At 35.8% G+C, this 26,123-nt stretch overlaps 1 protein-coding gene across 1 annotated transcript in view; it reads left to right on the top strand.

Moving 5' to 3' along the window:
• The first annotated feature begins 3,722 nt into the window (after positions 1–3,722).
• TTN (titin) overlaps positions 3,723–26,123 on the top strand; it is a 239,103-nt gene continuing 216,702 nt past the window's right edge. The window contains exons 1-24 of the mRNA XM_039387980.1: positions 3,723–3,813; positions 7,848–8,051; positions 8,746–9,033; positions 9,774–9,862; positions 9,959–10,200; positions 11,902–12,187; positions 12,424–12,576; positions 13,055–13,174; positions 14,202–14,339; positions 15,151–15,288; positions 17,491–17,754; positions 17,868–17,987; positions 19,053–19,301; positions 19,576–19,641; positions 20,111–20,369; positions 20,957–21,017; positions 21,131–21,343; positions 22,095–22,237; positions 22,878–23,080; positions 23,194–23,424; positions 23,986–24,230; positions 24,935–25,158; positions 25,276–25,440; positions 25,544–25,712. Of these exons, the coding sequence (XP_039243914.1) occupies positions 3,723–3,813; positions 7,848–8,051; positions 8,746–9,033; positions 9,774–9,862; positions 9,959–10,200; positions 11,902–12,187; positions 12,424–12,576; positions 13,055–13,174; positions 14,202–14,339; positions 15,151–15,288; positions 17,491–17,754; positions 17,868–17,987; positions 19,053–19,301; positions 19,576–19,641; positions 20,111–20,369; positions 20,957–21,017; positions 21,131–21,343; positions 22,095–22,237; positions 22,878–23,080; positions 23,194–23,424; positions 23,986–24,230; positions 24,935–25,158; positions 25,276–25,440; positions 25,544–25,712 (4,361 nt within the window). The remainder of the gene's footprint in view (positions 3,814–7,847; positions 8,052–8,745; positions 9,034–9,773; positions 9,863–9,958; positions 10,201–11,901; positions 12,188–12,423; positions 12,577–13,054; positions 13,175–14,201; positions 14,340–15,150; positions 15,289–17,490; positions 17,755–17,867; positions 17,988–19,052; positions 19,302–19,575; positions 19,642–20,110; positions 20,370–20,956; positions 21,018–21,130; positions 21,344–22,094; positions 22,238–22,877; positions 23,081–23,193; positions 23,425–23,985; positions 24,231–24,934; positions 25,159–25,275; positions 25,441–25,543; positions 25,713–26,123) is intronic.

Here is a 26,123-nt window from a genome sequence, read left to right as displayed (position 1 = left end):
ACATTTTATGTCTTCTAGTAGAAGCTAACTTGACCTCCCCCTTATTGTGTAGAGTTGCATTTGCTATCATACTGAGTCTTGTACAGAGTGATTAGGCTCTCTGATATCTATTTGCAAGAAAACGTTACAACTGAGCCATAGAACTTAAACTTTCAACCTCTCTGAGAGTCCAAGTAGTATCAATGTAGAAACTATTTCTCCAGTTTGTGTTGCTGTTAATACTGCTGCATCCCAAGAGCAGCCATGAAGTCACCATCTTATGGGATGGATAAATTAAAGGGCAGATCAAATTTGTGACATTATTTTATGAGATCACAGCAATATGTAATTTCTTGTTTCTTTCAGATCTGCAAACTATAGTGTTCATACTCTCTTGCAGCGCTGGAACTCTCTTTCTCCTTGGCATTTTCTGGATCTCCTGCTAAGAGGTTGTTTTGAAACACAAGTGCAGCTGATAGTACAAAACTCCAGTCTGTGTTTACTTCTCTAGGTATCCTCAGGGAGATCCTTTTCAACGTAGAACTTAGTAACATCAGACTGAACTCCTCCACTTATCAAACCAGCTAAGCACATGCTTGATTTTAAGCACATAAGCAGTCTAGAGCTTTCTAGATATGCATTACATATATTCCACTTCACAGAGTAGGAAAAAGATTTTTGAATAAGAAGGCAGGAATGGAAACAGGCAGATGTGGTGTTGTGGTAAAACACCTCCCATTCCAGCCATAAACAAGAGTAGTCTTCTAACTGATGTCTGTTTCAGAAGTAACCACTCCAACGGTACAATTAGCACATTAGTGACAAAGCTGGGCTAGTGGAAGTTCACAAACTGATGTGCTATTCCATTGGTGACTAACTCTGGCATCTTCACAAGGCCATACAGGTCTAGAAAAAGCTGTTGGGTTTAAAATCCAGGGTTTTTTAGGAATTACAGTATTTTTCTGTAATTTTACTTTCACATTTGTATTTCTGCACATTGTATGCTACTGTTTGTTAAGCTTAGCTACTTGGACCATCCAACAGAAAATTGTGAAGGAAACAAAAAAACCGCACGCCAAATCTATGCATTACCAAATACAATTTTAGAATTCAAAGTTACAAAGAAAAATAATTTAAACAGTGTATTCTAATAGTTTGCAGCCACATATCTGAGCTCAGCATACTTATTTAGTCTGGTGATTGACAGATGCATTTGGTAGCTTCTTGGGTGTTTTATAATGAAAGGAAGTAAGGCTGAATCTCACTGATATGATGACTTCTGACTTGTTCATATGCTTTGCTAAAATGCTTCTTTATTACTTTCTTTGTCTTGAAATTGTGACTTAGGAAATTTGCAATGGCTTGTAAAACGCACATTATAAATGAAATTGAATTATAAATCAAAAGCTTTGGAACGGCTGAGGTTTCCTTATTGAATCCCTTTTGTGCCTCCAAAATTAGGATTGTCAATCAAAACCAACAGGTGGTGTATGGTTACAGAGAGTGAAGCCCCTCTCACGGGATACTTTCTTTTAGGAAACCAATCAGAACTGGCACTGACATGATGAGGCAGACCTGTCAGCAGAGCTGGGGTATATAAAGTGAAACAACTATGTTAGCACTTCTGAGCAGTCGTGCATTCCCCGCCTCGCCTCGGGTGTAGGGATTGCAAAAAAACAAAACTACACTGTCAAGACCGTGTAGTTTTGTTTTTTATGATTAGAGGCTCTACAATTCTCATGCTGGGATTGTCTAAAAAATCTTACTTGGGATAAGGACGTCGTTCAAGAAGATTTCGTTGGGCTTAGCCCACTCTTGCAGGCACTTTGAGAGATCAGGTTAGTAGCATGTTTCTACTGGTGTAAAAAAGGTTTTATCGGTCATTAATAATCCTGATACAATCTATTTTTTATAAATTTGTTCACGGGGGGGTATAGGTTTCAGGAATAGACAGAGCACTTAAATTCTCTGTCAAGTTTATATCTTAAATTACTGGAGTAAGCTTTGGTAACTCTCAGCAAAACGTTTTTTTTTTTACAGTATATTTTATTGTTAAAGACTATATAAATTAAGGTTTTAAAAGTGTATGGAAACATGTGCTTAACTTAAAAACTCCTTTCTTTTGGGAGTGTTCAAGGTTATGCTACTGAGAGATAAACTGAGAAGCTCCCAGAATAGCTCTGATAAAATGCATATGGTATCAGCTAAGCACTGATGACTTTTTAAGGGAAACAACTGCTAAGGTATCAGTTACATGGCAGCTCTGGAACACTTGTCTGCTGTCATTCATAGCTGTAAAGGTTATTTCTGGAACATGACATTTCAGACACATACTTTCAATTCTAATTATACAAGAAGCCTTATAAGATCAGATCTTCATCACCAGAATTTGCCTAGACAATGAAAGAGAGAAACTTTGTGTGAACTCAATGACAGTTTTACTTAATTGAATTATTTCTGATCTATTCTGAAGTAAGGAAACTACACATATATACAAGCTTTCATAATGTTTCCATATATTTTAGCTGAGCTTCAAAACATAGTCATAACTTGAGCTGAAAATCTCGATACATTATCCAGTTCTGCCCTTATGCACTTACTGTATGTACACATCAGGCCCTGACTTCTATGAAGGCATTCATGTAATGAAGAATTTTTACCCCTATGAAAGGTAAAATAAATTTGGCTCAGAGTGAAAGAAACTTTGCTTTCTTATTTTTGAGTTAAGCTTGGGGTTGTCACAAAATCTGGCACAAAAGCCAGATAAACTGAAGTAAATATGTGAGCAAGATTGGCTTGAAAAAATTGTGGGATTAACTCTTGTTTGTTAAGACTTGATCTACTCTCAGGGGAATTTTATTTTGAGAAACATTGTAACTTTAATAGATTAATAGAACATCTATTAATGTTCAGGCAAATATAAAACACTGACACAGAAGCTTTTCTAGTGTAGTGTGCTATTTCAAAGTAGGATCTTTTGGCATAGCAAGAGAAAGCAAACTTTCTTTCAGATTTCACATGGCTCTGCAGTTGTTCAAGCCATCAGTGTCAGTGGCTACCTTATATCCTAGCTCACATTTCGAAGGTTGCTGTCTTCCCATATTCAAAATTCCACTGAAATACTCTCTAAGAAAGACTAGAATTTTATCTGCATCTTTAATGTCAATATGCTTCTGTGAAAAGAAATTATTCACTACTTACAGACTGCTTTTAAAATAGTCTTCTGTCATTTTGATCATTATTATGAGCCAAATACATTGAAGACCTTCACATTCTTTCAGTTGCTGCTTAGTGACCTAGATATATTCTCATTGGAGAATGCAAATGCTTTGCACCAACAAAACATTTTAAAAAATTATACATGGAAATTATTTTCTCTTCAGATAAAAAAGTTAATAGATGAATAGAGGCTGGATGACCTGTGGAAGGTCATGCAGTGAGTCAAGCAGAATTTTGTCTTCTGCTGCACACTTGCAATGCCAAAGCACAGCTCCACTAAAGATAATGGTTTCACATCCAACTCAGCCAAGCATTCTCTAAGAATAATTTGCCATACAACTTTGTCAAAATCTACACTCTTCACATTTCACCAGGTCATTCTGATTTAAAACTTACTAGAGTAAATTGTTCTGAAAATAATTACAAATACTCTTAAAATCTAGCAAGAAAGGAGTGCGTATAATAACATTGTCACTATTTATCTCTAATGATGGGGTTTTTTTGCTTGCAGAGTGCCTGTAAAGATGACGACAAAAGCACCAACATTTACGCAGCCATTACAAAGTGTTGTGGCACTGGAGGGTAGTGCCGCAACCTTTGAGGCTCATATTAGTGGTAAGGTTTTGCTTCATTCTTCCAAGATTTATTATTTTTTTATTACTATTTTTTCCTAATGTTTATGCTTAGAAAAATGATAACACTTTCTATAGATCATAATCTGATCTGAATGGGTAAAGATGAGTACTGAAATATGGATATATATCTCTATTATACAGTACTGATCAGCACTGTGAGGTGCTGTCAAATATCTACAAACAGACTGCATAAAGTTACTGACCAAGCAGTAGGCAGTCATCCTGCCATGCCACTGGTGTCTAATTCTCATATATGTCAGAACCAGCAAAACTGGGGTAAATACCTTTAAAATATACATATAAGGATACATACTCTGCTAATAAGGAAACTTTATACAGGTACAGAGAGAATAATCTTGTTTGAATGATGATTGGACAGAATGAGGAATGAAGGTGCAAAGGGCAAGGCTTGTGCTAACTCTTCAATGACCTTTTGCTAAGCCTTACTCTTACTCTAGCTAAGCTGTATTTCTCCCTCCTGTGTCCTTAAGTTTACTTAATTCCAGAGTTCTAGCAACGGGGTTAAAAGCACAAAATCTAGGTCCACCTGGTGACTGAAAAGGGTAGAAAACCCTAGTATGCTAGATAATAGATTTGTATGGTGGTCTTGATGGTAGCTCAAGGCTGGATTAATATAATTTAAGATATTGATGTGAGTTGAAGATGCCAGATTCCATATAATTTAAAGGATACTTCATTTCTCCAGTCTACATGGTATTCAAACACCCTGTCTTGTGCAAAACCCCATGCAAACTCCTGAGATAACGTTACCAGATAACCAACACCCTGTTCTAAGAGTGTCTCTGACCTCGGCAGTGACTAAGGAGAAATGACATGTGTTCTCTGCTGATGGAATTATATTGTCTTACAGGCATTAGCAATGTGATGATCCACATACCATAAAATACTACTCAGATGCTCTGTGACAGGTGCAAACACATGATCTGTCCAACCATAAAGATCTCTGACATCTATAATCCACTGTGGTTCATCCCCTGGTCCCTTTGGATAACACTGGCCCACATGTCATGTAGTCTACATCCATGATATTTTTTCATGCCATATTCTGTTCTTTGGCCCTTGATCTTCAGTTAATTGCCCCGATCTTCTCTTGCCTGTACACTGAAAATTTTCAGTGAAAAGTTTTTTCCATGGTTGATTACAATACTTATAATTATTACAAATATGTAAATATATCATCAGAACAAGATAGGATGTTAATATGACTCAATGTATGGTATAGGCTATTTTCATTTGTGTGATATCATGGAATACTTGGGAGGGGAACTTGATTTCTTACTAAGTGAAGCTACATCAGTTTTTCTAATAATATGCCATATTGGATGTTAGTTTCAAATATCTTGCAAGTCAATCTCTTGTTAGCTTTTGTTCACATTGTGAGATTCTGGTATATCTTTCCTGCCCCAAAAGCATCCACCAATGTTGAAAGATGAAACAGTGGCTTGCCATTTAGTTTTTCTAAGGCGTTACAAATAGGAGAGTTTTATTTCTTGAACTAATTGCATAAAGGACTACACAGCTTTATTCTGCCCTTCCTATCCATAATGAAATATTGTGAATTTGAAATGAAGAATTTCTTTTTATCTCTGATAACACTGGCTTTTTATATACAAGTCGAGTATTAATACAGAGCTACAATTCAAATGTGAAGAGTTCAGTTAATCTAAGGGTATCCAGAAGAGCTTAGCAACTACCTGAGATGCAATTTTGCTGTGTGTAAACTAGAACAAATGAATTTTACTGTTATATTAGACTGTAAATTAAGTGCCACATTACAAAATACCCAGCATGTTACAGAAATCTCAGAAAGCACAGAACGCACAAACCCTGTCATTAAAAGCAGTAAATGCCAGAGCAGTGGGAGTCCTGCTGGGTCAGCACTGGCTGAGGGGTCATGAGACAAGGAAGTCAGAAGTTCTGCCAGCATTAGAACTGTGCCCATCCTCATGTCTCCACAGCACTGATCAAGTTTGATTTTTTTTCATAAAGAAACCTGTACCCTGCTTACCTTTCTTTGAACTTATATTTTCAGGTATTACCCAGTGCAAGACAACCTTTAAACTCTGCTTATTGTTGAAAGCAGCACATAGATTGAACACAAGTTGGCAGTTCCTCTCACGTCATTGTCAGAAGAGTCTCATTGAATTCAATTACTTTAGTAGTGGATTTGAGGCACTTTGGGTTGATTTTCTTATTTTTGGCATTAAAGCTCAAAAAACCTCAAGGACAATTGAATGAAAAATGAACAAAATGAAAAAGATTGTCCTAATAATTAATAGTCAAATCATAGTGTCATTTGGCACATGTAGAAGCAAATCCCTATTCTGTATAGACCAGGTAAAAATATCTATAATCTGAGGTAGATCTTACCCTTTAGTGCCTAGTTTGGTGGCATGGGATAGCAGAGTGCTAGTAAATTTGTGGAGTTGAGTTTTTTTAATTATAAATTAAATGGCTTCTAACTTTGGATCCCTTGGATATAGGAGTTTGAGGCATCAAAATATACTCCATTTCTAGAATGCAGACCTTTTCAACGTCCCACATAAACTCCCATGTTTGCTAATCATCATATAATGCTGCCCCAAGAAAATAAAACATTTTGATGTTACAAGAAATTCTCTATTGAGGACATGTTTTTGGTTGCCTACCTTAAAATGTTTTTAAACTAATTTTCACAAAATGTTGAAGACACAGATCTGAATGGAATAACTGGGATCTGCTGAATACTCAGTGTTTATGGTGATAATACCCAAGTTGTCCTACACTAGTAGTACAAAATTGAATTATACGTTCCCATCAGGGCTGTTTGATAACTTCCATCTATGAAATTAATAATGCTTAGAAGTACTTTTAGCTTTTGGTTTCTAATCCTCTCTAAAACTGTCCACACTGTGTGTGAGAGTTTATGTCATTTTCCTGGCACATTAAAATCCCTAATGATTTACTTGGTTTATAGGAGGGATACACTAGAAAGGAAGCAGAATTCTGTGGCCCTGGGGTTTTCCAAACCATGGAATAGAACTGGGAAAATTGTAAATACAGTCTCGGATTTCATTCCTGAGCCCCAGTGCAGTTCAATTGGTGATTTGGGCTGAGTGGAGAAATACATGAAGTGAATTTGCAGGAATTTTAATTTTTGAAGTGGTGTTCTAGGACTACAAAAAGGACTTTGAGCTGGAACTAACTCCTTAAATTAGCTGTTCTGCTTATGTGACTCATATAAAAATGTTATTTATTCATCAAATGGATTTCAGTTGCTCAATAAATTTGGCTGAGTAGAAAACTGTGAAGAGAATTTCCACTGGGAATCTAAAATCACCATTAGTTTTTTCTGACCAGAAGAGTCTTACTCATTACCCTGTTAACAAAAGAATAATATATTTGAACAAGATCAATGTATTTGATATCAGGTTCCAGATGACTGCTGTCATCAAACTCAAAAAATTGGAGAAAAAGGAATCAAAAACCCCAAAACTTGGAAAGCACTTGATTTTAATGTCTACAGCAGTAACTTTTTCTGTCACTTCATTTTTCTAAAAACTTATAGTGTTAGAAAAATACTTAACTTGGTTGGAAGTACTGATTTTTACATTGTCTCCAAATTATCGGACAGGATAAATTTGTTATCAATAAGCAGTCCTTCTTAGATACTAGCAAATAAATTTTAAAAATACCTCACGTGCTTTAATCCATCCCTCTCATGATTATGATGAACTTTTATTCCTGAACAGGATTGCCAAACACTACAGTCCCCTCATTATTCAAGTGATTTCCTAAATGCAGGAGCTTGTGCAGCTGCCCTATTGCTCTGTGCATTTTAAAGACCTTTCTACAATTCCTTTGCCACTGTGTCACTGGACATATAACCATATATCAGTGCCTATGCCATTATGCTCCACTATAACCACGAATACACAAGTGCGTATTATGGTAATTTTTTATATCTGGCATTTCATAGCATCTTAGTCTCCGTTTGTCTTCCTTTTTCTTTAGGTTTCCCAGTTCCTGAGGTGAACTGGTATCGGGATGGCCAGGTTCTCTCTGCTGAAACTCTGCCCGGTGTGCAGATCTCGTTTAGTGATGGCCGCGCTAAACTGGTGATCCCCACCGTGACAGAAGCAAACAGTGGAAGATACACCGTACAAGCCACCAATGGATCTGGGCAAGCAACTAGTACTGCTGAGCTGCTTGTCACAGGTATAATGCAGCTAAAGAAATGCTCCTCTGCTAGCAGTGTGAGAAAGAGAGTGATAGCAGAAGAGTCACAGATAATGAAAAAAGTTGATTTGAAATATGTGGTCAGCAAAATGTAGCAAACCACTCTCCTTTTCCTAAAGCAGTCTAGAATTCAGCATATGTTCTCACCAGGAATGTCTAAAGGTGTCCTTTATACTTTAGCTGTATAAAGTTTAATCCTGATCTTGTAAACTCTTATTCACAATTGTAAGCTTCTGGCTTAGCCCTCTACACCTCCACTCGTGATCTGTCACACTGGGTATATTCAAACTACTCATAAAAGAAAGGATAAAGTTCTTCAGGATGGAGACCCTAATGATATTTAATGAAATAAATGATATTTAACAGAATAACTCACATAAAGGGCCATACTCAAGAGTATGTGCTTAATGCCTATGGTTATAATCAGTGTATCAGTAATTCTAGAAACATTTGCAATTATGGGCATAATCAAAAATATCAGTAATTTTAAATGCAAGAAAAAAGTTAATCAACTCCTAATGTTTTGAATGTTTCAGAAGTTTCTATCATCTGTCAGTAGCATGTGAAAGAAAAATAGACCTTGTGCACGTCTAGTAATGAAAATATCTAGTCCTTACAGTTCTTTTTAACAAACACTATTGTTTTTCTATTTACTTCTTCAATAAAAATGCAGCTGGAACAGCACCACCAAACTTCTCACAACGACTACAGAGCATGACTGCAAGGCAGGGAAGTCAAGTTCGACTTGATGTAAGAGTGACTGGAATCCCTACACCTGTGGTGAAGTTCTATCGGGATGGAGTAGAAATCAAAAGCTCCCCCGATTTTAAAATTTTACAAGAAGGAGACCTTTACAGCCTAATAATTGCAGAAGCATACCCTGAAGACTCCGGCACCTATTCAGTAAATGCCACAAATAGTATGGGACGTGCTACTTCAACCGCTGAACTGCTAATTCAAGGTAAGAGAATTGAAGTTGCAAGCCATGAAAATAGGAGACCATTCATTGCAGTGGTTCAATACGCAGCACTTCATCGATGTGATATCAATAAGTTAATTTATAACTTCTTTCTAAGGAGTTATTAACTTACTGTGAAAAAAGCAGTGTCTTTGATGAAATTTGCCAAAGGTTTTTTTCTGAGATTTAAAAGTACCTTTTCTCCAGAATGGGTCTTCTTTAAATGCAAGGTACAATAGATAGATAAAAGCGTGGGATACTTTGCGTTGTTCTCGTTTTGTATTTGATAGCTGACTTTGATAGAATAAATATGTTAGACTGCATAACTGTACAAGGTGTGAGGGAGGCGAGGATGAAGACAGTTCTTAGATAGAGAATTGTAGCTGTGAGTCATGCTACCCAGAGTACTCTTGCTTGGATTTCACCTCATTCAGGCTTCCAGACTCTGTAATCATTTCAGACCTAGGACTGATATGAAGAATCAACAATAAATGTGTTCTGGTTTGATTTTTTGTTTGTTTTTTTTTTTTCCTAATGACTTAGTAGTGCGGTAATATTGTTTCAACTATTTTCACAATTATCGGTCTATAGATATTGCAGAAAAAACAGATAGTTGCTTAATTACTTTTCTGTTGTTTATATAATTTTTTATATAGTTGGAATTGACCTTTCATTCATTTCTGCAACTGTTTATTGATTGTTGGCATATGAAATTCTCCTGACCACATTTTCTCTCCCAAAAGGTGAGGAAGAAGCCGTTCCTGCTAAAAAGACAAAGACAATTGTTTCGACTGCTCAGATTTCACAAACAAGACAAGCCAGAATTGAAAAGGTATAATTTCCAAAAACAAAGCAGGTAAGACTAAAATGTGGATGATTACTTCTACAGTATCTCACCCTAGTATTTTTCTCTTGTTTTTCATTGTAGAAGACTGAAGCCCACTTTGATGCCAGATCACTTACAAGTGTTGAAATGATTATAGAAGGTGCAGCCGCCCAACAGCTCCCACACAAAGCACCTCCACGAATGCCTCCTAGACCTACATCAAAATCACCAACCCTACCAACTGCTGCAAAAGCACAAATGGCACGACAGCAATCACCATCTCCTGTTAGACAATCACCATCACCTGTAAGACATGTCAGAGCACCAACACCCTCACCAGTAAGGTAAAACTACCATTGTTTCAAACAATATTGTTTTTGAATCACTTTCACGTATAGCAGTAATGCTGTAGCATGAGAGCATGGTATAAAATGGCACTTATTACTTACTGAGTTTATTTTGGTGGCTAGTTATAATGTGCTATACTTGCCACTACTACCAGAAGTCTGTGCCTCCTATGTACACTTTCTGTCCAGTGTGAAAGAAAATCCTTTTTGATTGCCTTGTATAGAGCCAAAGTACCACTCAAAGCTCCGAGATCATGATGAAAGGGAAGAAAACAGTATGGCAGTTGGCCCTTGATTATTTTAGATGAACAGAGAAAAGAGCAATGGCATTGATGAGTGACAAACATAATGAAAGGATATGGAAAAAAATGTGAACACATGTTCCATGTGTGTACTGGTAATGACTGTAGAAATAATGTTTTGAAGGTAGGCAAGCTAAAGGTGGTTATGGAAAAATGAAGTTTAGCTCTGCTGTGTAGAGCCTCTTGAGAGGGAAAGTGAGTGGTTTGAAGAGCAGGGCTCGTGGTCTAAGACACCCCATGACATCTGTGCTGAGAAGCAGGTAAAGAGAAGATTGCTTTGGAAATCCTGCAGTTGCAGTATCCTGAAGCAGCTTCATCATGGAAGGAATATCTCCAAGCTGAGTGCCCAGAAGAGCCCCATTTAAGTTGTCAGAGCTATGCACGCTGGTGAATTTTGCCCCGCTGAGAATAACTTGAAAGGACGGGAAGAAACGGATTGATAGTAACTAGCAATAACTAGCAAACTGCAAACACAGAAAAAGGATTAAATAGTGCCATCTAGAGAGCATATGGAACTAGAAGTTTGTACTCCCTTACTAATCAGACCACTTTTAGACAACACAACACATTAGAAAATATATCTAAAAAGTTAAATGATGATGCTGCCCCCTAGTGATGCTATTTGTTAACGTTCCCTGGGAAATACAGCACAAAAAAATTCCACTCCGAGAAATTCTAAGTTAGAAAGCCTATTAAAGTATTTTGGAAAATGCTTTAAAACTGTCCACTAGGATTAGGATTGAATTTTTCAAAATTTAGAAACTAGCACTTTCCAAATGGCTAACAATTATTATGGTTGAGATTTGTAAATGTAAGTATGGGGAAAAAGATAGGCACTGATCAGAAGCTTGCCTGGAGTATGAGTACATGTATGGATGTCACATGGAAATGAGATGTGGTACAGTAGTAGATACAGTTGTTTTTCTACGTGTTTGCCACAGTTTGGTTACATTAACCATTTTGTCTCTCTACAGAGACTGGACTACGAATGTAATATGTAATACTTACAACATGTAAGCCTTTTATATTATTCCTATTAGGAGAATTAGGATAGAGCAAATGGAAAGTCATGATGAATTTTTATATTTTGAATATATGTGCTTGAGTGAAATTTCCTTTACCACTTGCTCTTATTTCTTTCTGGAAACTAGGATACCACAAAGACAATTTACAGTTATGAGTATGACAAAACCACACATATTAGGCATATTGTTAGGCACATAGGTTAGTGTAATTTACAAGTCAAACACCTCAAAATTTTTTTAAAATCAAACTATATATTACTGAAGGTACCCTAATTATGGAGTGAAATCAAGTTCAGGCCGAAGTTTTTTCATACAGTTGTCATTGTATGACACTGGATTAATTACATCAATACTCTGATTTTTTTCAATAGGTCGGTTTCTCCTGCTGGAAGGATCTCCACTTCCCCTATCAGACCAGTGAAGTCTCCATCTCCAATCCGTAAACCACATGTAGTGACAACAGTTGGGGCTGAAGTCCTTCCTCCTTGGAAGCAGGAAGGATATGCTGCAACCATGGAAGCCCAGATGAAGGAAACAAGAGTATCTACAAGCACTACCCAAATAACTGAAGAGAGATGGGAGGGGACATATGGGGTCCAAGAACAAGTTACCGTTACTGGTGCTACTGCTGGCGAGGTGGTGACTGGTGCTAGAGAGGTAAAGTCTATTACTGGAAAAAACACTGGGTTTGCTTTATGTGGGGTCTCACTACTGCTGAATAGTTCTGCTAAATGGCATCTGAGAAGCTGTGTGTAAAAACCTGTGTATCTGCTGTTGAGTTCTGCTGCAAATACAGAAATGCTTCTTTGCAACATGTGTCTCTGTACTTGTTTTGTGCTTCTTCTGAATGTATGCAAAACATGAAAAAATGTTTTTTGATGTGACTAATATAGGTGAGAAAGGACAGTGAAAAAACAGCAGCTGTTGCTACAGTTGTTGCTGCTGTGGATCAAGCCATGGTGAGAGAACCAGCTCCAGGTGTTGTAGAGCAAACTGCTAAAAGGACAGCAATGACTGCAGTCCACGTTCAACCTGTTCAGGAGCAGGTAGAAATAGAGCACAGACATTCTCTGATTTCCCTTTTATCCCTTCATCCAACATGCAAACAAGGCATGACTGACTGTGAGGAATTAACCAGATATTACCCAGTGCACTGCAAAAGCATGCATACTCATATAGAGAAGCTAGATGTAAACAAATGCTCGTGGTTCACTTATCCATTGCATTCCATCATAGCAGGATTGAACTAATTATTCTTAAACTGTTTTTAAGGTTAAGAATTCCTTCTATGAAAGTGACCCTCTATTCTTCCTTTTCATTGCTAACATTATTCTTACAATGATGAAGTTTTTTCTCTAATATCTCATTTATAATTTCCCCCCTAGGAATAAAATAATTCTCCCTTAGTGTTTTTCCTTCACTTACATTCCTCTCTTATTTTTCCTTCTCCTCTTATTTTGATGGTCAATTTGTTAAAGTGAATTTTAAGGCTTGGGTTTTTTGTTTGTTGCTATAAAAATTCAGATGAAAAAGGAGGCAACGGTAGTAGTTACCAGTGATAAATCCACAAAACAAACAGTGATATCAAGAACTAGAGAAGGAATTGTCACTTCACAAGAACAAAGGCACATCTCTCATGAAAAGGTGAATACAGATGTTACCAGTGATTGTTATACCCTACCTTGTTCAAAAATCTAATATCTCATACACAAGACAAGCCTATGAACAAGACAAATGATATACCATTATGCTATTTTTCTCTTTTATATATGTTCGCTCTCCCAGTTTGCATTGCTATTATTTTCCTGTCTCTCCTTGATGGTAACTGTCTTTCCTTTTGTATTTCACTTCCACTATTAATACCTAAGAATGTGATAGATAAACTCGCAAAACATTAATTTAGAAAAACTCTCTTTTTCATATATTGTAAGGTAATTTACTAGCTAGTATTCATAATCACTTAAAGAATTGACATGTAGGAAATAGTTCTTAAATTTGGTTACGCTTTTTTTTTCTGATTTTGTCTCTAAGCTTGCCATTTGTAGCCTGCTTTGTTTGTTGGCAGCACAGTGGATCAGAAAAAGGAGAAAAAACTCATTCTGCATTAAAATCAAATTTGAAAATACCGATGAATGATTTGAATTCACATTATTTTAGCATGTATTTTATCAGAAAAATATGATTTAATGGAAGACTGGCTTTTATAGAGAAGATTACATTTGCAATGTAGTTGAAATGTGTAAGGAAGAAAGTGTAACCTATCTTTAAAGCACTGAGAAACAGAAATTCACCTGGGCATTACACCTCAATTTGGCATCTGAATTCTTGTCAAAGTGAAAGTTACCTAAAACTTGGTTTTAATATCCTACACTTTCTCAAACTGATTATAATGCAGGACAGTTTTTCTCTGAGCCATTTTTTAAAATTTTTATTACTGCTTTCAATATCAAAGCAAGCATTTGTGGAATGTTTTATTATTTTTATGTTAAATCTTTTATACAAAGTCTGTTTATGTTGTTATTGTTGTCTCCAGACCAGATGATTTCAAAATACAGAGTTTGACATTCTTCCTCCCTTTTTTTCTATCCTTTTTTCCAAATGCATTGAAAATCACATACCTTATATTTTAAAATAATATATCATTTAAACTTCTTTATTTGTAAATGTCCAGGTGAGAAAAGAACCAGAGAAAACTCCGGTACCCACAGTAATAATTGCCACAGACAGAGCCAGAGAACAAGAAAGAATATCAAGAGCTAGAGAAGAAATATCTACCACACATGAGCAGGTGCACGTAGCTCATGAAAAGGTAAATAAATGTTACAATCTTTAGTTCATTGAGATACTCTAATAAGTTTATAAAACATCATTCTTCATCACATGTGCTGTGTAACTTTGCTGTCCTTCTTTATGAAAAGAAGGTTACAAAATAAAAACTTTATAAAGCAAGTTATTCCAGAGATAAGGCCAGAACTGCAGGTCAGTTCCACTGACCTCATAGCAGCTCTGTCTACAGAGGAGTGCAGCTGCCCTTCTGATCCTTTGGGCATTATGGCTTTTATTGCCAGGGTACACAGATTTTCATCTGATGCTTAATGACTTCTTTTTTCTCTGAAGGTAGATTTCTGAATATAAATTGTAAAGGTTATCTTTCAGGACATGATATTTAGTGAAGTTTGATTTAATGAAGTTCATATTTGTGTGAGGACTGAATGCATCTGTTAGACCATATTGCGGAACCACTGTTTGCTGGAGTAACTGATGAAATAGTTCTATCTACTAATGGGAATAAATGTTAAGTCAGTAATAATAATTTTTATTCAAACATTTTCTACAAAACATAGCAATGATGCATCACAATTAACTAGGAAGTGGGAAGATTCTTCTCTAATTCACAGTGCAGATGAATGCACTTTGTTAATGGCTTTGAATGCACTTCTCTCAGCTAGCATATAAGATGGGCTATAACTTGGTTATAAAGGAATTATTCCAATTCTGAAGTGATGTTTATATCTTATTAATATACATTCTGAAACCTTACCCTGCATTCCCAGAAAGCTGTGTAATTTTGACAACAGTCATAATTGATTACTATTATTTTTCTTTACCATAAAAAATAGATAAGAAGGGAAGATATGAAACCTTCTGTACCTAAGGTAGTAATTACCACTGATAAACCTAGACCACCGGTCACAATATCGAAAAGTAAAGAAAGAATTGCTACCAAACAAGAACAAATCACCATAACACATGGAAAGGTGAATAGCACTATTATAAGCATAACTGGTTTTTATCCTTTCTTCTTTACAAACCTCATGTTTTCCTCAAAAAATACTAACTATACTTTTCAAGCTCACTTTTTTTTTTACGATTATTCAACTGACAAACTTTTAGACCTATTGCTAATTAGACTAAATTATTTCACCTCTATCTTCCTCTTCTGTTTTCCTTAATAGGATGCTCATAATTATTTTCTGACTGACTTTTGGAATGGACTGACTGATTCCTGAAATGCATTTTAACTTTTTTTTTTTAAATAATTACTTTTATTCAAATAAGTGCCAAGGTGTAACAATACTTACCAGTATACATATAATACAGAGATGTGTGCAATGCACAAGGATCTAACCACTCAATCCTCCTTCCCTGTTACCATTCTAAAATGTTTTCTCATTGTTCAAATATCTTTCAAGATCATATGTAAATAAAACTTTTTTGTCTGCTATAAAAACTAGATTAAAAAGGAAGCTAAGAAAACTACCGTAGTTCCAAAAATAATTGCCACTGATAAAACCAAAGCACCAGTCACAGTGTCCAGAACTGGCAAGAAATTACAACCAATGCACTGTTACAATTTGGTTTATCTGCAAACCTCACTCTTAAGAGCTGTTTTGCTACAACAGAATGCTCTCAAATTAATTCCTGATAACGTACCCATTAAGTGTGATGATTGTCAAGTAACAGAGTCAGTATGATTATGTTTCTAATGATCAAGACGTTTATATTCCACCCTGTTAGGAAATGTCACCTTTAAGGCTACAGCCAGATTTCTCTGTGACAACCTCCTCCCTATCAACGACATTCAAGTAATGTTTACTTGTTCAAATTTCTGGCTCTGCAATTCTTATTTCTACAAGATGACTCCTTGTAACTTTATGGTTGTCAGATAAAAAAACCCTCTCTATTAAGATTTGAATTGTTCTTTGTACAATACAAACTTTAATGTCCATTCAGGTCCGCCCAATTTGTTACTTCTGACAATCAGGCACTTGTTGATCCTTCTTTGTTCCAGTAGGACTGTCAAAGTAGAAGAGTCTTCTGTTACAATAAAGCCAGGAACTTTCATATGTGGGAGAATAGCATAGTTACCAACAGCTTTTATTTAAAATCTATGTATCTTCACTGTAGTACCTTCATAAAATAGTTTTATAAAATATAAGTAAATGAACATAGCATATAAAATGCACTCAGAGGAGTCAATCTGCTAAGGAATTTCAATTGCTTGTTAGATGATGTAAATTTAGGGCCAAATGCAAGTCAGTATAAGCAATTATTTTGAAATTGGCAATGATATTGAATAAGAGGTCCTTGTTACCTAAATACTACTTTAATAAGAAAACACAATCTCTGTAAACAATCACATTTTGGCCTCACTTAAGTTATTTTAGTTTAAGTTGATAACAATTTCAAAATAAGCATGAAATGATCTATTAGGTTTTTTCCCATTTACAAGGCATACATTTCATGTGTTCTGTTGCTATATCCAGATCATTTATGACAATAATGGTAAAAAATACTAGTAGTCATCCTATTACGTACTATTGGCTGACAGGGCAGAAGTTTGGACCCTGATAACATAGAAGCTGACAATATTTATCAGTTATTAGAAACACATAGAAGTCCTGATACAAATGCATTATTTCCAAATTACCAGAAATCTCAGTCTCCCTTCATTTGTAAAATCCTTTAAAACAGATTAGCACTGAATTAACAAATATCCCTGTGAAAAAGTTTTTATGGGTATATTTCTTAGTAAATACATTCACATCAGATGCTGGACACATTCCTTACATTCCTTATATCTAATAGTTGTATGGAGCTGATGAGCATACTTTAAAACTATGTGCACATTTACATACCTGCATACTCTTATACAAGTGGCGACAAATATGACTAGAAAGTTTAAAAATGAGCTTGCAGACAAATATTGATATGTATAAAGAGAGAAGCATAGGTATATTCTGAATGTGCAGAGCACTTAGAGAAAAAATACGTATTTGAATCTACTGATTCTGAAGTGTATTTACAGGTGTATACTTTTGAGATTTACATCATTACTTTTGCGTAACTACACTCTCTCCTTGCCTGGAATATACTGAACATTTTAACTATTTGTTATGTATACAAGTTTTCAAAATAATGATGAGTATTTGTATAAATTCTGCCAATGTTATCTATAGACTGAAGCTGGAAAAAAGGCTGAAGCTGTAGCTACAGTCGTTGCAGCTGTTGATCAGGCACGTGTTCGATCACCCTGGCAACCAGAACAAGCAGAAGAAGCTCATGTAAAGCAGAAAACTTTGGAGTATGGCTATAAAGAGGACCATGTTTCTGAGGCCCCAGCAGAACATCACGTTGTCACTAAAGAAGTTAAAACTGTCTACGTTCCTCCTGAGAAACATAGCTCAGCTGCTGAAAAGCAAGAAGTTCATATATCAAAAGAGGTTAGACTCAATTTACATCATATTCTTTTCCAGAAACCATGTCCCAGTGAAATGTGTTTCAGTTTGGAGAACAGCATCACATTTTCAACAACTTTTTTCATTGCTTTGTGTAGATAAAAAGAGCAACAGAAACTGAGAAAATATTTCATGTTGAACAGCCACGACCCCGCACAGCAAGTCCTCATTTCACGGTTGCCAAAGTTGCTGTTCCTAAACCAGATCATACATATGAGGTAAGTTAAAGTTGTATCCAAGAAGACCAGCATGCTCATTTTCAATACCCAGTAGGTGACCTATTTCATTTGGCTTTTCCTCCCACTCTAATGTGATGCTTTCCCAAGAAGAGTTGTATGCTCTCTACAGTTATTTTTGTAAGCTTGTTTGACTAATGAAGAACACTGCTGTAAACAGACAGATGAATTGCTAATGCGATTTATAATTATTAGTTATTTAACCAATTTTATAATCTGTTTGAGAATGGAGCTTCAGTACTTCCTGTCAAATAATGAAATTGTAGATATTTGTCATGCAAATTATGTTTTTCAAAGAGCAGAAGTGTCCCTCTTCAGTGCATCAGTTCACTAGAAGACTGGAAAGAGTGCTTTTTTCTTCCTTGCAGATTAATATGTACTAAGCTATCTTTTTAAATAGAAAAAATCCAGACTGCATAATGTGACACCATCTATTTTTTAATGTTATTCTTTCCACTATTCTGTTTTACTCCTTCACATAGTATTAGAATTTCCCAGGTAATTAATTTTGTCATTCAAGCATACTTTCTCTCTTCACCTTAATTAATTTTTCCTAAAACATAACTAAACTATTAAAATATTTTTATTTAAATATTTGTGTATATTTTAAAAAATTATTTCACCTATAATAAGATTTTTAAATCTTCTCAGTTATTTTAATTACCAACAGTTATGTAATTAGTAGTATTGTTTATTGCAGTATCAGACTAATTAAACGGAAAGCTAAGGCTTTAAGTGAAGAAAAAAAGAGGACATTTCTTGTATTGCACTTAAGAACTTCTTAGCCATTTAAAGATCACATTTTAAAGTAAAAAAAAAATCTGAATGTTAGACACATCAAAAATAATACTAGGATATTACATAGCTGGTATTTTACTGATGCAATGTGATACTAGTATTCATTTTTGTATATATTGTTTTTTCAGTGTCAAAACGCAAGTAACTAAAGAAGCAACTGCTGCATGTGCTATCTGCTCAAGAAATATACTCTCTCCTTTGAAAACAAAACTACAACAAATCTGAATTTTTTTCTCTTCTGTTCCTTAGGTTTCAATAGCTGGATCTGCCATGGCTACTCTAGAAAAAGAGTTATCAGCTACTTCTGCTGTGCAAAAGATCACCAAGCCTGTGAAGCCACCTCAACTGAAGCCACATGAAGTCAGGATAAAAGCAGAGCCAGTTGCCCCTCCACAGTTTCCCTTTGGAGAGGGTGTTGAAACTAAAAAAGAGACAAGCATTAAAAGTGAAGCAGTGAGGGAAGAACACCTGGTGTTCCAGAAAGAAAGTGAAGCAAAGGTATGTTATTAAGAGAATTTCTATCACTTTGACTAACTTTCATCTTAAAAATATAGAATAGCTTCACTTTTTTTGTTGTTTTCTTACTGCAATTTTCCACTTCTAAAACATTCTGCTTTTATCTTTCTGTTACACACAAATCTTTCTAAGGATCTAATATTTACCAATGACAAGCAAAGAATTTACATTATCTGATTTATTTTCTTATTTAATTTATGCTGTTTATGTCTTTGAGTTTGTTAGGTGTTTATTAATTATCCTTTGAACAACCTAGGTGACAGAAACTGCCAGAGTTCCAGTGCCTGCAGAAATCCCTGCTACTCCACCCACCTTAGTCTCAGTAAGTAATTTGTGTGTAGATTAGGGGAGTTACAATACATTTTCACCCTTTTTAATCTAATTTTCATCTCTGAAAACCTAGCTATTGAAAGTTGGCTTTATTTAATCTTTTTAACTCCGTATTAGACTTACTGAGTCATATAATTTATCTCTGACACAAACTCTTCCGGATGTCTGTTAAGGAGGTGAATCTTCACAATTAGGTCACATAGAAGGTTGATCTATCTGCACAAACATCAACCTACCATTTCATTTTGTTAATAACAGTAATGTTCAGAGATCCTAAAATCCAGTTTCAAATACTTCCCTTTGGAAAATGCCTTTTTTTTTTTTTCTTGGATACAGTGATGAACAGAACACTATTCTGAAGTAGATATTAAATTTTCCATTCAAATAGGTTTTACTTACTTAAGTGTCTGTTTAGTAGTGAAAATATATACTGACTGTGATACCTATTCTTTGTCATACAGGGCCTCAAAAATAAGACTGTGACTGAAGGTGAGTCTGTCACTCTGGAGTGTCATATATCTGGTCATCCTCAACCTACCGTGACATGGTACAGAGAAGACTACAAGATTGAGAGCTCAATGGACTTCCAGATCACTTTTCAAGCAGGACTTGCTCGCCTTGTAATTCGTGAAGCCTTTGCAGAGGACAGTGGAAGGTTTACCTGCACTGCTACCAATAAGGCTGGGAGCGTCAGCACATCTTGCCACTTACATGTGAAAGGTAAGTATATTTATAGAGTCATAGAATTGTTTAGGTTGAAAAAGACCCCTAAGATCATTGAACCCAACTATTGACCCAGAACTGCCAAGTCCACCACTAAACCATGTCCCTAAGTGCCACAGAACACATCTTTTAAATACCTCCATGGTGGAGGTGGCATTTAAAAGTCAGCCCCAGGTGACCCCTGAGTAGCCAGCTCCAACGCTTGATAACCCTTTCAGTGAAGGGTTTCCTAATATTGAAACTAAACCTCCCTTGGTGCAACTCGAGGACAGGTCCTTCTGTCACTGTAGGAAGTTAATAATTTTGTTAACTGTATATTACTTGTAATGTATCATAGACATTTTGTCAGTTCCAAAGTAAAACATATGCCCTGAGTTGTATTCCAGGGCTATTAGGTAAAAGGACTGTAAGAATATGAGGGAAAGGCCAACTACAGGCAGATGGAGACTCTTAACCTGCTTCCTCAGTGGAAGTACCTAGCCCTCTGAGGCAAACAGCTATTTACTATTTTTGTGTCAACTAAACTCACTGCTTAAGGCTTATTAAAGTATTTTAAAATCCACTATATCATATTTGCCTTGCAGTTACTGAAGAAATTGAGACTCGAGAAACCATTTCTGAGAAGGCTGTTAGAGAAGAGAAACGGTAAAGTTCCTGTCCTAAACAGACTGCTCCTACTGCAGTCATTAGATTCTTGCACTCTGTTTATGAGAGCTTCAGACATCAGCTCACTTACCTGCCCTGAAATCTTATTTCAGCTATGTGGAGACAAAGGACATTGTAATGGAAGATGTCTCTGCTGCAGCAGAGGAAGTATCGGGAGAACCCATACCTCCTTTCTTCATAAGAAAACCCATGGTGCATAAATTAATTGAAGGTGGGAGCATTATATTTGAATGCCAAGTAGGGGGCAACCCAAAGCCACATGTCTACTGGAAAAAAGGTGGAGTTCCTCTAACGACTGGCTACAGGTACTTTGAATACAATGCACAAAAACTGCTTAAACATGATTTTTAAGAATATTTAATTGATACTATAGTAATTTTGATTTCCTTACTGATGCTGAGCCAAATAACATCATTGATTTTTGTGAAATTTTGGTTTTTTAAATGGAAATATTAAAGGGTCATGTCTTAATGTGTGACTTCAGAAAGCCACTAAATTTTAAAATGTTTAAAATATTTAAAATATTAAAAAATTCAAAAGACCATAAAATGAGATATACTACATATCCTTATAAATAAATTAGAAAAAAAGTTTTGCATTTGTTTTATTCTGTCTATTCAATGTTTGCATTTTGTCTATGCAAATTTTGTCCATGGAAAGCAACACACTTTCTAGCTGAGAAAAAATTTACATTTGTAGCATTCTTGAAATAATCATGCTATAATGACCCATATTAGGACAAACTGTGTGCAAACAGCATATACCATTATATTTTGTCTGATAACTAGACCTCTGATATTTCAGTACCGGTGTTTGGATCCTGTTTGTTTAGTGACAAAAAAATGAAAGTAGACCAGTACTCCAGTTTCAGTATGGTTATTTTTTTCCTATATGGTCCTGCAAATTCATTGAGTGAGAATTGCCTGCAAAACTTTCTCTTTTTGTGTCTTGTACAAGTTAGGAGCGATTCTCATTAACTGTATAACTAAAAGCAAATTCACTAAAATGTCTGTTCATCAGAATTATAGAGATTTTTTACTTTTACGTTTTCCATAGATACAAAGTGAGTCACAAAAGAGAAACCGGGGAATGCAAACTTGAAATTTCCATGACTTTTGCCGACGATGCCGGAGAATACACTATTGTTGTTCGTAATACTCATGGAGAAGCTTCTGCAACGGTCTCCTTACTAGAAGAAGGTACACTGTAGATTAAGGAAATGGGAAAAATACTTCTTAACTTTAAAATTGGAAAAAGATTTTCAGATATGTTGCAAAATCTTGGCAGCTTAGTTTATTCAGCTCAAGAAACATAAAGGGAGACCTGGTGGCTCTGTTTCTACAAGACCAAGTATCTGGCATCAGGTTTTTAAAGGACTATTCTTTGCTAGAATCTGTAGCTATTGGAACTCTTCTGTTGACAAACATAACAGTCTCCATAAGATATTGAGAGAGTGATGTGGGGAAAGAGGGTTAATCCAGTAATACGTTGTTCTCTTAGAGGGAAAGTTGCTAATATTATTTTGGTTGCCCTGTAAAAATGTATGAAGTTAGCAGGAGACAGAATCATGGTGAAGAAATAGTAAAATCATCTCTACAGGTGTGTCCACTTTGAGAACTAGAACATCTAAATAGCACAGTAAAACTTTTACCTGTTTATAAAGCTCATATGATTACATCACTCTTTGCCTTGTATTGCAATTTGTATTTGTTAGCTAAACAGATAGAAAGTCTACCTGAATCACCAAAATCAGTAAAATAAGTTTGTATTTGTTTTCGCTGTTCCATCCAGAGAAAACCACAAAAAACTTACCAAAATTAATGTGTTCTCAATTCTTAGCTGATTACGAAGCCTATATAAAATCACAAGAAATGATGTATCAAACTCAGATGACTGCATATGTACAGGAACCTAAAGTGGCTGAGGTAGCCCCACCTATTTCATATGGTGACTTTGAAAAAGAGTATGAAAAAGAACAAGCTCTAATTAGGAAGAAAATGGCAAAAGATACAGTGGTGGTCAGAACTTTTGTGGAAGATGAGGTATGTCCAGCACTCCATACTAATAATTTTGTATGCTGATGTTATACCATACAAATTTATTTACAAGGTCATTTTCTGACACAGAGAACTAATGGTCTTGTTTTTCTGTACAGGAATTCCATATTTCTTCTTTTGAAGAAAGACTTATCAAGGAAATTGAACTCAGAATTATTAAGACTACCTTAGATGAACTACTTGAAGAAGATGGAGAGGAGATGATGGTTGATATTTCTGAATCTGAAGCTATACAAGCAGGATTTGATTTAAGATTAAAGAATTATAGAACCTTTGAAGGGACAGGAGTTACTTTCCACTGCAAGACATCTGGATATCCATTGCCAAAGGTACCCCAAATCTGTGTAACTTAAATTTTTTTAAAAAATCATCTGGTGGTATACTTAGAAAAAATACCTTGGAAAACATCTCATTGTCAGACATTCTACATTCTGCACAAAAAACAGCAGCTCTCAAAGGAAATCCAATCTTCTGTATTGATATTAAGCTGATTTTTTCTTTTGCCCTTCATAGAATAGTGCTAAGTTGGTTAGCCAGTTCAGAGTCAGGTTAGGTTTACCAATTAAGTTGGTCTTGCTTCTGAGTGTCTCTGCGGCAGCCCGGACATGTGGGGAACACAGTAGCAGTCCAGTCTAGGTCACTTTACTCTTCATCAAAATGGGTTATATATCTGTTCCTAGTTCCAAAACTCATGTTTCAGGCTACTGTGTAAACATGTTTATTCTTACCTATTGCAAGTAAAAATGTTAATGTTTTAATACATATACATGGGCTATGATGATGCATCAGCTGAAAAATTAGAAGTTGTAGTATGTTGTATGTATGGGTCATTACTGGATCTTTTTCTTTAGGAGAGTTCACATAGCAGTCCTTTGTTTCTTTCCATGCAGGTTGCATGGTATAAAGATGGTAAACGCATAAGGCACGGAGAGCGCTACCACATGGAAGTTCTGCAGGATGGCAGTGCCAGTCTGCATTTGCCTGTTGTTTTACCTGAAGATGAAGGAATTTATACTGTCTTTGCCAGCAATATGAAAGGAAATGCAATTTGCTCAGCAAAACTGTATGTTGAGCCAGTTGCACCAACAGCAACTCCAGGTTATATGCCAGGACCAGAAGTTATGAAAAGATATAGGTAGGTACACAGTAATATAATTTCATGAGACTTCAGTTTGCTGTGATAGACAGCAAAAACTCATTATTCAGCAGTTAAACAGCTTAAGTGATTGGAGTTTGCATACTTCTGGAAAAGTTCTAAATGCTGTTTTCATGACTTATATTGATTTACATGCCAACTCTTTGTGTGATTTGCCTTAATGAGCAATGCAGTTCCCAGAGTACTATCATTCACATGCATATCCAGCCACAGTATCAGATTTACAATGTCAATAACCATATCTATTTCTTGAAGTAATAATGTTCTGGAAAAAAACTTTTCTGCACTTGGAGTTTTAGTGCAGTGTGCAGCTATTATTTCCTGCCCTTGAAATAGCTGTATTTCTATGACAGAAAAAAATCAAGTGTTGCCATGTTCAGTCTCCACACACATACACACCCCCACGCAAATGTACACAGGATTATATCTGTGCAGTATCCAATACCCAAAATTTCCCTCGCTGTGGTATATCCTAATACAATTCAGCTATACAAATTCCTTTCAAAAATCTAAAGAAAATCGGCTGGAAATAAAAAATAATTTGTCAAAATTTCTCACAAAGATAAGTTGGCCAAACTCTTTTAAATAAATTATGATAAAGGCAAAAGTTGAAATCTCTTTATCATGTCAGCCCCTCTCTATATGACATTGCCATACATATCTGTGTTATCTTTTACTTCCAGGTCTATTTCTCCACGTTCCCCAAGCCGGTCTCCTGCCCGCAGTTCTCCTTCTCGTTCTCCTGCCCGCAGATTAGAAGAAACTGATGAAGGACAACTGGAGAGACTGTATAAACCAGTTTTTGTGCTGAAACCTACATCATTTAAATGTTCACAGGGGCAGACAGCAAGATTTGACTTAAAAGTTGTTGGCAGACCTATGCCAGAGACATACTGGTTCCATAATGGTATATCAGCCTCATTTTCATCAACAAATAATCATAAAAAACCATCTTACATGCTTTTTACATCTTGTTGAGACACTGTTTTGAGTGCAACTGTTTTCTTTTCATGTGCATCTGCAGGTCAACAAGTCATTAATGACTACACCCATAAAATAGTGATTAAAGAAGATGGCACCCAGTCACTGATCATTGTCCCTGCAATGCCTGATGACTCTGGAGAATGGGCTGTAATTGCTCAGAACAGGGCAGGCAAAGCTTCAGTCTCAGTGACACTGACTGTGGAAGGTATATACTGTACATGCTCTTTGTAGGAGTCTGATGAGTGTTTCCTATTAAAAACCATGGCCATGTCATTTCCTCTTGCGATAACTTACCTTCACTCTTTCAGCTAAGGAAGACCTAGTCAGACCACACTTTGTGGAAAGGCTGAGGAATGTCAGCGTGAAGGAGGGCTCTAGACTGGAGATGGCAGTGAAAGCTACTGGTAACCCTAATCCTGACATTGTATGGCTGAAGAACAGTGACATCATTGTGCCTCATAAATACCCCAAAATAAAGTAAGAATCTTTATTTTTGAATATTTATTTAAATTTAAATTTAAATTTTATTTCAATTGAAATTTCATTTTGTTTTATTTAAAATACTTTATTTAAGTAAAGGAGTTAATAATCACCATCCTGCAAAATGCCTCCTACAGTGTGCTGAATACTCTTGCTTTCAGAGAAGGGATTCACTAAGGGCTTTTACATTGCAACAAGAATTAGAGATATGAAATAGCTTGTAGGACTCACTCCATTTTCTCCAGCTTGTGTATTTGTATATTTGTATTATGCAAAGCCAATGCTTTTACAACGGAGATTTAGGGAACTTTCTCTGCCTATGGTTTTGAAGTCCTCTGCAGGCAAAACTGCCACTCAATTCAACACTGGTTTTTATTATCTTTATCTATTTGATTCTTAGGCATGTGC

Source organism: Pipra filicauda, unplaced genomic scaffold, assembly GCF_003945595.2.
Source record: "Pipra filicauda isolate LSUMZ 115617 unplaced genomic scaffold, ASM394559v2 scaffold5_size6683894_pilon, whole genome shotgun sequence".
NCBI lineage: Eukaryota > Metazoa > Chordata > Aves > Passeriformes > Pipridae > Pipra > Pipra filicauda.
Note: the sequence above shows the minus strand (reverse complement) of the source record. Positions and strands in the feature narration are given on the sequence as shown.